Source organism: Ruditapes philippinarum, unplaced genomic scaffold (genome assembly GCF_026571515.1).
Source record: "Ruditapes philippinarum isolate M1 unplaced genomic scaffold, ASM2657151v2 ctg372_1_1_1_1, whole genome shotgun sequence".
NCBI classification, from domain to species: Eukaryota; Metazoa; Mollusca; class Bivalvia; order Venerida; family Veneridae; genus Ruditapes; species Ruditapes philippinarum.
In genome coordinates this window covers 377898-391177 of record NW_026858913.1, presented here as the reverse complement: position 1 = coordinate 391177, position 13280 = coordinate 377898, and the positions used below count along the sequence as shown (strand labels likewise).

At 35.2% G+C, this 13280-nt stretch overlaps 1 protein-coding gene across 2 annotated transcripts in view; it reads left to right on the top strand.

Moving 5' to 3' along the window:
• Nucleotides 1-13280, top strand: part of LOC132754670 (baculoviral IAP repeat-containing protein 7-like) — a 132425-nt gene that overhangs the window by 23372 nt on the left and 95773 nt on the right. For both annotated transcript variants that reach the window (XM_060745328.1, XM_060745327.1), the window contains one exon: nucleotides 11201-11314. In XM_060745328.1, coding sequence (XP_060601311.1) covers nucleotides 11242-11314 — 73 coding nt within the window. In that variant the 5' untranslated portion in view covers nucleotides 11201-11241. The remainder of the gene's footprint in view (nucleotides 1-11200; nucleotides 11315-13280) is intronic.

Sequence of the window (13280 nt, the reverse complement as noted above, 5' to 3'; positions counted from 1 at the left end):
AATTAGTAAAAACTTAAAAAAATCTTCTTTTAAAGAACCCAAAGAGCTAGAGCTAAGATATTAAGCATGAAACATCTTCTAATGAGTGTCTACCAAGATTGTTCAAATGAAAGCTCTGGGATCAAAATTGGCCCCGCCCAAGGGGGTCATTCATTTTCCCTATATGCATATAGTAAAAACTTAAAAATCTTCTTCTAAAAAACCCAAAGAGCTAGAGCTTAAATATTTGGCATGAAACATGTTCTAATGGATGTCTACCAAGTTTGTTCAAATAAAAGCCCTGGGGTCAAAATTGGCCCCGCCCGGGCTGACATTGATTTTCCTTTTATGTGTATAGCAAAAACTTAAAAATCTTTATGAAAAAACCCGAATAGCTAGAGTTTAGATATTAAGCATGAAACGTTTTCTAGTAAGTGTCTACAAAGATTGTTCAAATAAAAGCCCTTGGGTCAAAACTGGCCCTGCCCCAGGTGTGTCATTGTTTTTAACTATATGTGTAAAGAAAAAAACTTGACCAGCTAGACCTTAGATGTTAAGCATGAAATATCTTCTAATGGTTGTTTACCAAGTTTGTTCAAATAAAAGCCCTGGGGTTTAAACTGGCCCCGCTCCGGGGGCCTATATACAGGTGAGCGACTTCAGGGCCATCATGGCCCTCTTGTCATTGTATGCTATAGGTTTATTTTTTATCTCAAGGTAGGCTGGTATAGAATTTCAAATATTAAATTTAAGCTGATCTATAAAATGCAGATTAATCAAAGCATCATTTAACTTTTTAGCTCACCTTGCACATAGTGCAGGTGAGCTTTTAGGATGGCCAATCAAATGTGTCCGTCGTCTGGCGTCCGTCCACATTTTATTCAAACGACATCTTCTATAATATTACTTGGCCAATATCAATGAAACTTGGCAGGAATACTCTTTGTATGAAGATCTATAAAGATTGTTCAAAGAATGCCATTCCATGCTAAACTCTGGTTGCTATGGCAACTAAAAGAAAAAACTTAAAAGTTCTTATACTTCAAAATGGAAAGGGCTAGAGCTTAGATATTTCTCACACGGCATAAGCTTGTTGGTTTCTATAATGTATATTCAAATTATGGTCTCTGTTTTGGGGGTTAAAGGGTTTTTTTTATTGCATGATTATATAGACTTTCTTTGTAGGGATAAATTGAGATAGTGTATCTTGTATTTTTTGTCTCAACAGTCATTGTTATGAAGATTTTTTTGTTAAAGCATTAGAAAGGTGAAAATGTTGTTGAATGTGAATGTTAATTCAAAACAAAGTCAATCAGAATAGCACAAATTTGAGAGCTACAGTGAAGTTGATTTCCCCATCCAATAATGGATTCTTCCATTAATTTCGTAACACCATCAGAAAGGAGATTGTGTCATTTCCGAAATACAATGTAAAATATTTCGGTTCTTGACAAAGACTTGCAGATTTTATTGTGTAAGATATTGCACAAAGAAACGAAAGTGAACAAAAAATGTTGTATTCTTTTCACAAAAATTAGCTGATTAAGATAAAAGTTTAATTTACAGTACGGATTTATCTTAAATATATCCTTCTGGTTTGCGGGAAAATCATATACATGTATTTCAACATTGTGTACACCGGTCATACTTATGAACGAATTATGTCATAATATTTCATTCTGAGAACAAAACATACAATTCAAGTCATTAAATTAAATGCATATCAATCAGTCCATTCAACAACTTTGCCTCAGAAAACATCTGTATCAAATCTGACCTATAAACAAAAACTAAACCGGAAGTATGACAAAATGGCAGCCTTGCAAAAGAAAATTGAGAAATTTTTGTAACATAAATTGTATTTTCAAAACAAAGAAGTGAAGATGAATACAATTATCGGTGTGCTTCGTTGAAACAAATTTTGTTAAACTATTGTGAAGTATTAAGGCATGACATTCAGTATTTTTGTAAAATATTCACCTCCCATGTTATGATTTCTAAAAATAATACATGTTACAGGGTTCTCGGGGACGCTTATTTCGTGTCCCGGTACGCATGTTTATTACAGTTGGACGCAAATATTTCAGAGCAAGGATTCTGCGTACGCTTTAAGTTTTTGCCTGGGGACGCATAAAAATTACCAATTGTTAACAACCACAAATAGACAAATACGTCAGCATGTGTCAGTCTGATAGGTACAGGCGGTCCTATGCACATCGACCAGTGAAGTGATTAGCCAATCAGTGATAACACTTTCGATCATTATAACGCAATAGAGATACATGGCTGTAAATGTAATTACCAGATAAAACACGAGGTGATAATTATGCCCCCACAAAGTGGGAGCATATAGCGTTGCACTTGTCCGTCCGTCTGTCCGTACGTCCCGAAATCTTGTGAACGCAATTCCTCTTAAACCGGATGGCAGATTTTGCTTAAACTTCCAGGGATAAACAACCTTAATGTGTAGATGGTAGTAAAGGAAGGAATTTTTGCTGCGACCAAATTTAACAGAATTATGGCCCTTTGTTGATTTTTTCACTATATACTATGTAAAAATTTTGTGAACACAACTCCTCTTAAACCGGATGGCAGATTTTGATTAAACTTCCAGGGATGAACAACCTTAAAATGTAGATGGAAGTAAAGGAAGGAATTTTTGCTGCGACCAAATTTAACAGAATTATGGCCCTTTGTTGAGTTTTTCACTATATACCATATAGAAATTTTGTGAACGCAACTCCTCTTAAACGGGATGGCAGATTTTGCTTAAACTTCCAGGGATGAACAACCTTAATGTGTAGATGGAAGTAAAGGAAGGAATTTTTGCTGCAACCAAATTTAACAGAATTATGGCCCTTTGTTAATTTTTTCACTATATACCATATAGAAATTTTGTGAACGCAACTTCTCTTTAAACGGGATGGCAGATTTTGCTTAAACTTCCTGGGATGAACAACCTTAATGTGTAGATGGCAGTAAAGAAGGAATTTTTTGCTGTGACCAAATTTAACAGAATTATGGCCCTTTGTTGATTTTTTTTCACTCTATACCATATAGAAATTTTGTGAACGCAACTCCTCTTAAAACCGGATGGCAGATTTTGCTTAAACTTCCAGGGATGAACAACCTTAATGTGTAGATGGAAGTAAAGGAAGGAATTTTTGCTGCGACCAAATTTAACAGAATTATGGCCCTTTGTGATTTTTTTCACTATATACCATATAGAAATTTTGTGAACGCATCTCCTCTTAAACGGGATGGCAGATTTTGCTTAAACTTCCAGGGATGAACAACCTGAATATGTAGATGGAAGTAAAGGAAGGAATTTTTGCTGTGACCAAATTTAACAGAATTATGGCCCTTTGTTGATTTTTTCACTATATACCATATAGAAATTTTGTGAACGCAACTCCTCTTAAACGGGATGGCAGATTTTGCTTAAACTTCCTGGGATGAACAACCTTAATGTGTAGATGGTAGTAAAGGAAGGAATTTTTGCTGTGACCAAATTTAACAGAATTATGGCCCTTTGTTGATTTTTTCACTATATACCATATAGAAATTTTGTGAACGCAACTCGTCTTAAACCGGATGGCAGATTTTGCTTAAACTTCCAGGGATGAACAACCTTAATGTGTAGATGGTAGTAAAGGAAGGAATTTTTGCTGCGGCAAAATTTAACAGAATTATGGCCCTTTGTTGATTTTTTCACTCTATACCTTATATATGTTGTCAGTGGGGGCATCCGTGTCCTTTGGACACAGTTCTAGTTTTTTAGCTCCCCTGTCACAAAGTGACAGGGTGAGCTTTTGTGATCGCTTTTCGTCCGGCGTCCGTCCGTTGTCCGTCCGTCCGGCGTCTGTCCGTAAACTTTTACTTTAAATGACATCTCCTCATAAACCACTAAGCCAATTTCATCCAAACTTCACAGGAATGTTCCTTTGGTGTTCACCTTTAAAAATTGTTCAAAGAATTTAATTCCATGCAGAACTCTGGTTGCCATGGCAACCGAAAGAAAAAACTTTAAATATCTTCTTTTAAAAACCATAAGAGCTAGAGCTTAGATATTTGGCATGAAACATCTTCTAGTGAGTGTCTACCAAGTTTTTTCAAATAAAAGCCCTGGGGTCAAAATTGGCCCCGCCCCTAGGGGGTCATTGATTTTCCCTATATGCATATAATAAAAACTTATAAAATCTTCTTTTAAAGAACCCAAAGAGCTAGAGCTAAGATATTTAGCATGAAACATCTTCTAATGGGTGTCTACCAAGTTTGTTCAAATAAAAGCCCTGGGGTCAAAATTGGCCCGGCCCCAGGGGGTCATTGATTTTCCCTATATGCAGATAATAAAAACTTATAAAATCTTCTTTTAAAGAACCCAAAGTGTTAGATCTAAGATATTAAGCATGAAACATCTTCTAATGAGTGTCTATCAATTTGTTCAAATAAAAGCCCTGGGGTCAAAATTGGCCCGCCCCTAGGGGGTCATTAATTTCCCTGTATGCATATAATAAAAACTTATAAAATCTTCTTTTAAAGAACCCAAAGAGCTTGATCTAAGATATTAAGCATGAAACATCTTCTTATGAGTGTCTATCAAGTTTGTTCAAATAAAAGCCCTGGGGTCAAAATTGGCCCGCCCCTAGGGGGTCATTGATTTTCCCTATATGCATATAGTAAAAACTTATAAAATCTTCTTTTAAAGAACCCAAAGAGCTAGATCTAAGATATTAAGCATTAAACATCTTCTTATGAGTGTCTATCAAGTTTGTTCAAATAAAAGCCCTGGGGTCAAAATTGGCCCGCCCCTAGGGGGTCATTGATTTTCCCTATATGCATATAGTGAAAACTTATAAAATCTTCTTTTAAAGAACCCAAAGAGCTAGAGCTAAGATATTTAGCATGAATCATGTTCTAATGGGTGTCTACCAAATTTGTTCAAATAAGAGCCCTGGGGTCAAAATTTGCCCTGCCCTGGGGGTCATTGATTTTCCTTATATGTGTAAAGCAAAATCTTTAAAAAAAATCTTCTTTGAAAAAAAACAAATAGCTAGAGTTTAGATACTAAGCATGAAACATCTTCTAGTGAGTGTCTACAAAGTTTGTTCATATAAAAGCCCTTGGGTTAAAATTGGCCCCGCCCCAGGGGTCATTGATTTTATTTATGTGTATAGCAAAGACTTAAAAAAATCTTCTTTGAAAAAACCCAAATAGCTAGAGTTAAGATATTTAGCATGAAACATCTTCCAGTTAGTGTCTTCAAAGTTTGTTCAAATAAAAGCCCTAGGTTCAAAATTTGGCCCTGCCATGGGGACATTGATTTTCCTTATATGTCGTATAGTCAAAAACTTAAAAATCTTATTTTAAAAAACAAAAACCAAATAAGCCTAGAGTTTGGATATTAAGCATGAAACATCTTCTAGTGAGTGTCTTCAAAGTTTTGATCAAATAAAAAAGGCCCGGGATAAAACTTTAGGGGCGTGTCATTGGGCTTTTAACTATACAATCTTATTTTTTAAAAAACTCAACGAGCTAGACCTTAAGATGTTTAGACATGAAATAATCTTCTAAATGGGGGGGTCTTACCAAGTTTGGTTCCCAAATAAAAGCCCTGGGGTTTAAACTGGCCCTGGGCTCTAGGGGGCCTATATACAGTGGTGAGCGACTTCAGGGCCATCATTGGCCACTTTTGTTTTAAATATATTGTAAGGTTGTTATAGTTAAATAGTGATAATTTTTTGTTGACAAAAAGACAGTATTAGTAGGAGTGATCGTTTATTAATGTTGTTATGAATATTATACAGAAATCCAAAAAATCTGCGCCAAAAAAGGTTATTTATACATGTCATTGTAAATACAACATAAGTTCTTTGTGATAACATAAATGTAATAATTTAACCATATTTAAACTAATTTATGCACTTGGTCCTTTTATCATTCTTAAATATTACTTTATTAGATTAGTAGCCAATTTTAACATAGATTTCTTATGCACAACAAAAAGGAAGTTACAATTCTTAGCAATTAAAAGTAATATGTTTTATGTTTTTATCCAGAGAATTTTTTTCATTCCAGAAATAAGAATGTACAGAATTCCCCAAAAAGTTTTTTTAGTGGTGATTATTATGAGGTTATTTTGAGGATTACTTTAAATTGAAAAAAAGTCAGGATTTTCATTGTTATTTTTAGCGGATTTTTTAACTGAAAAGAAATTTTTTAAACATTATATTTATAGGAAATTTAATTCTAGGTTTCTCTTCTCTAAGCTGAAAACTATCAATGGTGTCCAGCGCTTATTAATAAGAAGAAAACTTATACAGTATGTTTGGATATTGGCGTTTTGTTCATTCCCTTTAGGTCACATGTTCTATTTTTAATTTTTGTTTTTTTTATTACCCAATTTAAAGGGTTGAAATTAATAAAAATTTTACTTGATATTCCCATGTATTTTTTAATGACTTTTTTAACACTCTAAAAATAACCTTTTAAGTCTGAGAAGCTTCCCCGGGGGCTACGCCCCCTGGGTCCCCACCCAGGGACTCTGCCCCCTGGACCCGTGCAGTGATTTTCCTTTACTTATTATAACAGGACTCCGAAAAAAGGCCTCTTCCCAATTGAAATTTTCTTTAAAATCATGCAGTTTTCCCAAAAATCTTAACTTAAACCAATTTTTTTACTTCCCAAATCAAAAATTTTAGCGATAAGTTTTCCCAAAATCAAGAGGCTAAGGCCTCTTCCAAATTAAGTGAGAAAAATCACTGCCCTGTAAGGGGGCTCAGGCCGCCCCCTTAACCCCAGGCCAATTTTCAGAGCAAACTTTTATAAGACAATCACATCCCTGACTATTTAGTGTTGTATTAATGCGGTGGCATAGCATTTTTCTCATGTTTACAAATATAAATTTTTGGTCTTCAGAGTGGACTTATTTAACTAGAATAAATTTGATTTGGTATAAAAGTGAGAAAAAAAACAAAACGATTTCCACGTGTTGATGCATTATAATTTTATTGTTTCATAATAAATATTAACAACAAAACAATAATTATACTATGTAGTTTCCAGAGTTTGTTTTTGAATAACTATAAACTTTGAAAAGTCTCTTGAAGATTCAAAATATCAGCAAAGCATTAAATGACTATCTGTAAAAAATTAATTGCGACGCGCCTTTCGGACTTTGCAGGCTAATGGGAGTCCTGGACTTCCATGTTTTAAAAGTCCTAGTGAGAACCCTTTGCATGTACACCATGTGTTATTGACCTCAATAAATGGGTAAGTAAAAATGGAAAAACCAATTTAATTATTTGGTAATTAAATCCATGGTGGCTTAGAAAATACTTAATTATCTTTATCATTAATTGTTAACTTAAGCAAGAAGCGTTATAAATTTAAAAATTACCTAACCTTACCAATAGTATCTATTTAAACTTGAAAATCTAACTCAAAATGGGACTTCCCCAAACCAGTAATTTTTGGGAAACATAAAATGGATTTTATTGTAGAAAAATTTAACACAAGAAAAAAACTGTTTTTAAAAAAGAAAAATATTTTTTAAGGGATCTTTTCCCTTTAAAGGTGACGACATGGGCCCACCCATGGCTCTCTGTTTTCAATCAGGTATGTTCGAAAAATTTCCCAAAACCCAACAAATATGCTTTTCCCATTTTTGACAATCAATATTAATTTGGGTCAGGGATCATTTCCCTTGTTTTTTTTTCCCCCCGGGAAATATATAATTAAACCGCCCGTTTATTGTCCGTACGGGGTTTAACCCCTAGTTTTTTTCTTAATTTTTCCCCCTGTCCCCAAGGTTTTCTTATTTTACACACTTTAAACAATAAAAAGTCCCATGTTTTGGTCAAGTTACATAACTATGGGTTTCCCTTTTTTACCAAGTTTTTTCCCCTTTTCCCCGGGCCATTTTGGGAAAATGAAAAATGGTTAACCTAAAAAGGGCATTTGGAAATATCTTAATTCTATTTTATCCCAAAGGGCTTCATAATTTCCACACTTGCTTATCAATACAAAGTACATGATATCGCCAAGTTATATAACTGTGTCATCCATATTTCCCAGTTATTTCCCTTTTTTCACTTTGAAAATAGGGCCTTGTCTGGTTAACCTATTCCGGCAAGTTGGATTTATCTTAAATTTCTCTTAATAGTCAATATATAGTTATAAATTGTACCTAATTCTTAGGCCAATACATAGTTACAAAGTCTTCTTAGGCAAATGTATACAAAGTCTACTTAATTCTTAGGCAAATATTTAGTAACAATGTCTACTTAATTCAAAGTTTTTACACTAATAGTGATTTGTTACCTTATATTGTTAGACACCTACAGTTAAACCTGTGTTATTGTTCTCATAACCACATTTGAAAAAAGTATTGATGTAAGGAATTTTGCCATTTATTCTGTGGGGGCAATTTTATATTTATACAGTAAAAACTGTTTACAGTGACCTTCGATGGGAGAAAAGAAAAAAGGTCGAGTCACTGTGGATAGTCTCTACATAATTCAGATATATGAACTTATCATACCAGTATTTTGTTGAAAAGCAGGATAGTACCATACTTAGGGTTTAATTATATTTTTATGCCCCCACAATGTGGGAGCATATAGCGTTGCACTTGTCCGTCAGTCCGTACGTCCCGAAATCTTGTGACACAACTCCTCTTAAACCGGATGGCAGATTTTGCTTAAACTTACAGGGATGAACAACCTTAATGTGTAGATGGTAGTAAAGGAAGGAATTTTCGCTGCAACCAAATTTAACAGAATTATGGCCCTTTGTTGATTTTTTCACTATATACTATGTAGAAATTTTGTGAACGCAACTCCTCTTAAACCGGATGGCAGATTTTGCTTAAACTTACAGGGATAAACAACCTTAATGTGAAGATGGTAGTAAAGGAAGGAATTTTTGCTGTGACCAAATTTAACAGAATTATGGCCCTTTGCTGATTTTTTCACTATATACTATGTAGAAATTTTGTGAATGCAACTCCTCTTAAACCGGATGGCAGATTTTGCCTTAACTTCCAGGGATGAACAACCTTAAAGTGTAGATGGCAGTAAAGGAAGGAATTTTTGCTGCAACCAAATTTAAAAGAATAATGGCCCTTTGTTGATTTTTTCATTATATACTATGTAGAAATTTTGTGAACGCAACTCCTCTTAAACCGGATGGCAGATTTTGCTTAAACTTCCAGGGATTAACAACCTTAATGTGTAGATGGAAGTAAAGGAAGGAATTTTTGCTGCGACCAAATTTAACAGAATTATGGCCCTTTGTTGATTTTTAGTTTTCAACTTGTGGCACATATAGTCCAAAAAATATTTGACCTAGAGTCATAAGATTGACAGAACAGTGGCGTGTGGGGGCATCCGTGTCCTATGGACACATTTCTAGTTTATTTATATTAAACATACCAAATATCATTCATAAAAAACAGGACAGTATTAAAATTGCATGTCATAATAATTGGTTTAGACTATAAACTACACCATTACATAAATTACACCATTTTAATTTTACTAATGAGATGTTAGAGACATTTTATTTGAATAATCAGCCTGTTTACTTTATGTAGTTCAATGTATTAATAAAACATTAGATATAAATCTTCACATAATTTTTACAGATAAGTGCTCCGAAAAAAAATTTAACAATCAAGGTTTCGAACATAATAAACCACACCTTTAAGACGTTTGGCATTGTTTATCTTTACTTGCCAAAACACCGCAGCAATTATGTATATGCAGGTGTCTTTAATCACTCAATCGGCGAAAATTGATTGGATCTGTCGCCATTTTGTGTAATTGTCAACAAACAGCCACAGTGTATTAGCGTGTCGCCGATTGGTCAATGCAAACTGCCGTAGATACAATGCGCGTTCTGATTCTTCAATCGCATAAATACATAAAGATATACATAGTGAACTCTTGCCTTGCGGCGTGTATTAGACTTTGTTGATGTTGACACGCTTTCTTAACTAGCGGATTAACAGTAATTGGTTGTAATTGAGAGGTAAACAAATTGTTAAAGACCTAGCAGCGTAAATAAGTATGACAGCTCATTAAAAAAAATCAGGCGACTTCAAAATCTCTTTAAAGTTTGTTTTAGGTGAAGTCGCTGATCCGAAGGCGACTTCTTTGCTCAAGTCGCCCCCTAGCTCAAGCCCTGCTCCTCTTGCAAAAGTCGCTTTTCACGGCGCAAATACCGTATCGGATGACTAAATCATGTTCGTTCTACGTGCTAGACAGGGAGTCGCTACAGACCATTTATATAGTAAATTCTGTTGGGCGCACCTAACTATGGTCACTAAAGACAGAATGTCGCTATATACAGGGGGTCACTAAGACAGTCTTTACTGTATTTGAACAATCATTGTATGCTATTTCTTTTTAAAACCTGTGATCAAAGACTACATTTCCATTACACACAGGTTTTTGTTTTTAGCTCACCTGTCACAAAGTGACAGGGTGAGCTTTTGTGATCGCTTTTTGTCCGGCGTCCGTCCGTCGTCCGTCCGTCGTCTGTCCGTCCGTAAACTATTACTTTAAATGACATCTCCTCATAAACCACTTAGCCAATTTCATCCAAACTTCACAGGAATGTTCCTTTGGTGGTCACCTTTAAAAATTGTTCAAAGAATTTAATTCCATGCAGAACTCTGGTTGCCATGGCAACTGAAAAAAAACACTTTAAATATCCTCTTTTAAAAAACCATAAGAGCTAGAGCTTAGATATTTGGCATGAAACATCTTCTAGTGAGTGTCTACCAAGTTTGTTCAAATAAAAGCCCTGGGGTCAAAATTGGCCCCGCCCCGGGGGGCCATTGATTTTCCCTATATGCATATAGTAAAAACTTAAATAATCTTCTTTTAAAGAACCCAAAGAGCTAGAGCTAAGATATTTAGCATAAAACATGTTCTAATAGGTGTCTACCAAGTTTGTTCAAATAAAAGCCCTGGGGTCAAAATTGGCCTGCCCCGGGGGGGTCATTGATTTTCCCTATATGCATTTAGTAAAAACTTAAAAAATCTTCTTTTAAAAAACTCAAAGAGCTATGGCTAAGATATTGAGCATCAAACATGTTCTAATAGTTGTCTACCAAGTTTGTTCAAATAAAAGGGGGGGCTATATACAGGTGAGCGACCTCAGGGCCATCATGGCCCTCTTGTTATTGGAAGTATTTGTTTTCATATATTTGTAGGGAGACAAATTGATTCATTCCTGAATAGGCCGGCACACACGATGACCCCTCCACAGGTACTAGAAGCTATAGTTTTTTATCAAAGGTTAGAAGCAACTGGATTTTATGACACAGGTGAAATATCTTAACTAAACTTTCTTGTTAATCTGTCAGCAAAATACTCTTACAGGAATGAATAAATAATATAAAACAAGCAGCATCACAAAGTAATGTGTGGTTTATTGAAGAGATTTTGCTGAAGGAATCTTTATGCCCCCACAAAGTGGGAGCATATAGCGTTGCACTTGTCTGTCCGTCCGTCCATCCCTCCGTACGAAATCTTGTGAACGCAACTCCTCTTAAACCGGATGGCAGATTTTGCTTAAACTTCCAGGGATGTTCAACCTTAATGTGTAGATGGTAGTAAAGGAAGGAATTTTCGCTGCGGCCAAATTTAACAGAATTATGGCCCTTTGTTGATGTTTTCACTACATACCTAATAGAAATTTTGTGAACGCAACTCCTCTTAAACCGGTTGGCAGATTTTGCTTAAACTTCCAGGGATGAACAACCTTAATGTGTAATAAATAATATAAAACAAGCAGCTTCACAAAGTAATGTGTGGTTTATTGAAGAAATTTTGCTGAAGGAATCTTTTTATTTTGTCATTTGCTTAACCTTTTCCCTGATACAAGGGACTTTCGCCGACTTTTATCATTCCCCGATAGAAGCGAGAATTGACCGCTTTATCGATTACCTCATGTTATCGAGAGACATCGACTTGCATGATCTCAATGGAAGCGAGAATCGATGACTTTACTTTTACCTGTCCAAAAATCGCTAATTTAATACGAAAATTAGCCTGTAAAGTGTGTTATCGTAAAGATTGATCAATCATGAGGGCATTCCATGCATAAAATTAGGGTGTTACTTTTTATAGTATTTACATAAAAAGCGACCAACCAAGCTAGGAGTTTTCCTTACGTCACGCACTTACTGCATGCGCGCGTTAATTAACTAATTATAGAACATATCAAATTGAGGTGTGGAAACTGGATTAAAAATACTGTATACATATTCAACTAATGAATATTAATTAAGCATTAACATGGTCACTTGTTTTCCATGTGATATATTTAATGTGCTTTAGGGTACATGTTTATGCTCCCCTAAAAATTTCGGGGGAGCATATAGTCGGCGCCTTGTCCGTCGGTCCGTCTGTCCGTCCGTTGTCTTATCCTGAGCATAACTTGAAAACCCTTGGAGATAAATTGTTTAAACTTCATACAGTGGTAGAGGGCATTGAGGGGGAGTGCAGTGTCAAAGAACCATAACTCTATTTTGCCCGGTTTTTGAATTATCTCCCCTTATAGAAAAATCTTGTCCGGGACATAACTCTAAAACTATAAGAGATATCAACATGAAGAGAGGTTTTATTTAGAAGGTTGATGAATTTATCACACCACAACACAAGATACCCCACCACGGTGTCAAGAAAGACTCAGTCACAACATTGATACGCATTGTATATGACTGTTGTTGTCATCAGTCATGTGACCAACCAACTTGAACCAAGCTTAAATGACTGTTTGAAGTCTACGCCACCACGATCTCACTAAAATTCTTATCCATTTTTGGTTACACAGATATGCTGTTACTACCGACATAGAGAAGGCTTTTCTACAAATACAGCTTGCAGAAGAAGACAGAGATGTAACAAGATTTCTTTGGTTAAGTGACCCCAAAAATCCCGACAGTACTTTGATCACCTACAGGTTTAAAGCAGTTCTGTTTGGTGCAACATGTTCCCCGTTCATTCTTAATGCAACGATTTTAAAACATCTAGCAAGTAACAGTGATGTATGGGTCAGTAGTATTTTAAGAAGAGATTTGTATGTGGACAACGTTTTGTCAAGCTTTGAAGATGAAAACCAGACACTTGCTTACTTCCACGATTCACGAAAGCTTATGTCGTCTGCAAACTTTAACTTACGCTCTTGGAATTCAAATAGCCAGAAACTACGAAATTTAGCCTTAAACTACGACGTACAAGATACAGATAAAATCACAAAGATACTTGGAATGCGATGGAATACAGAGA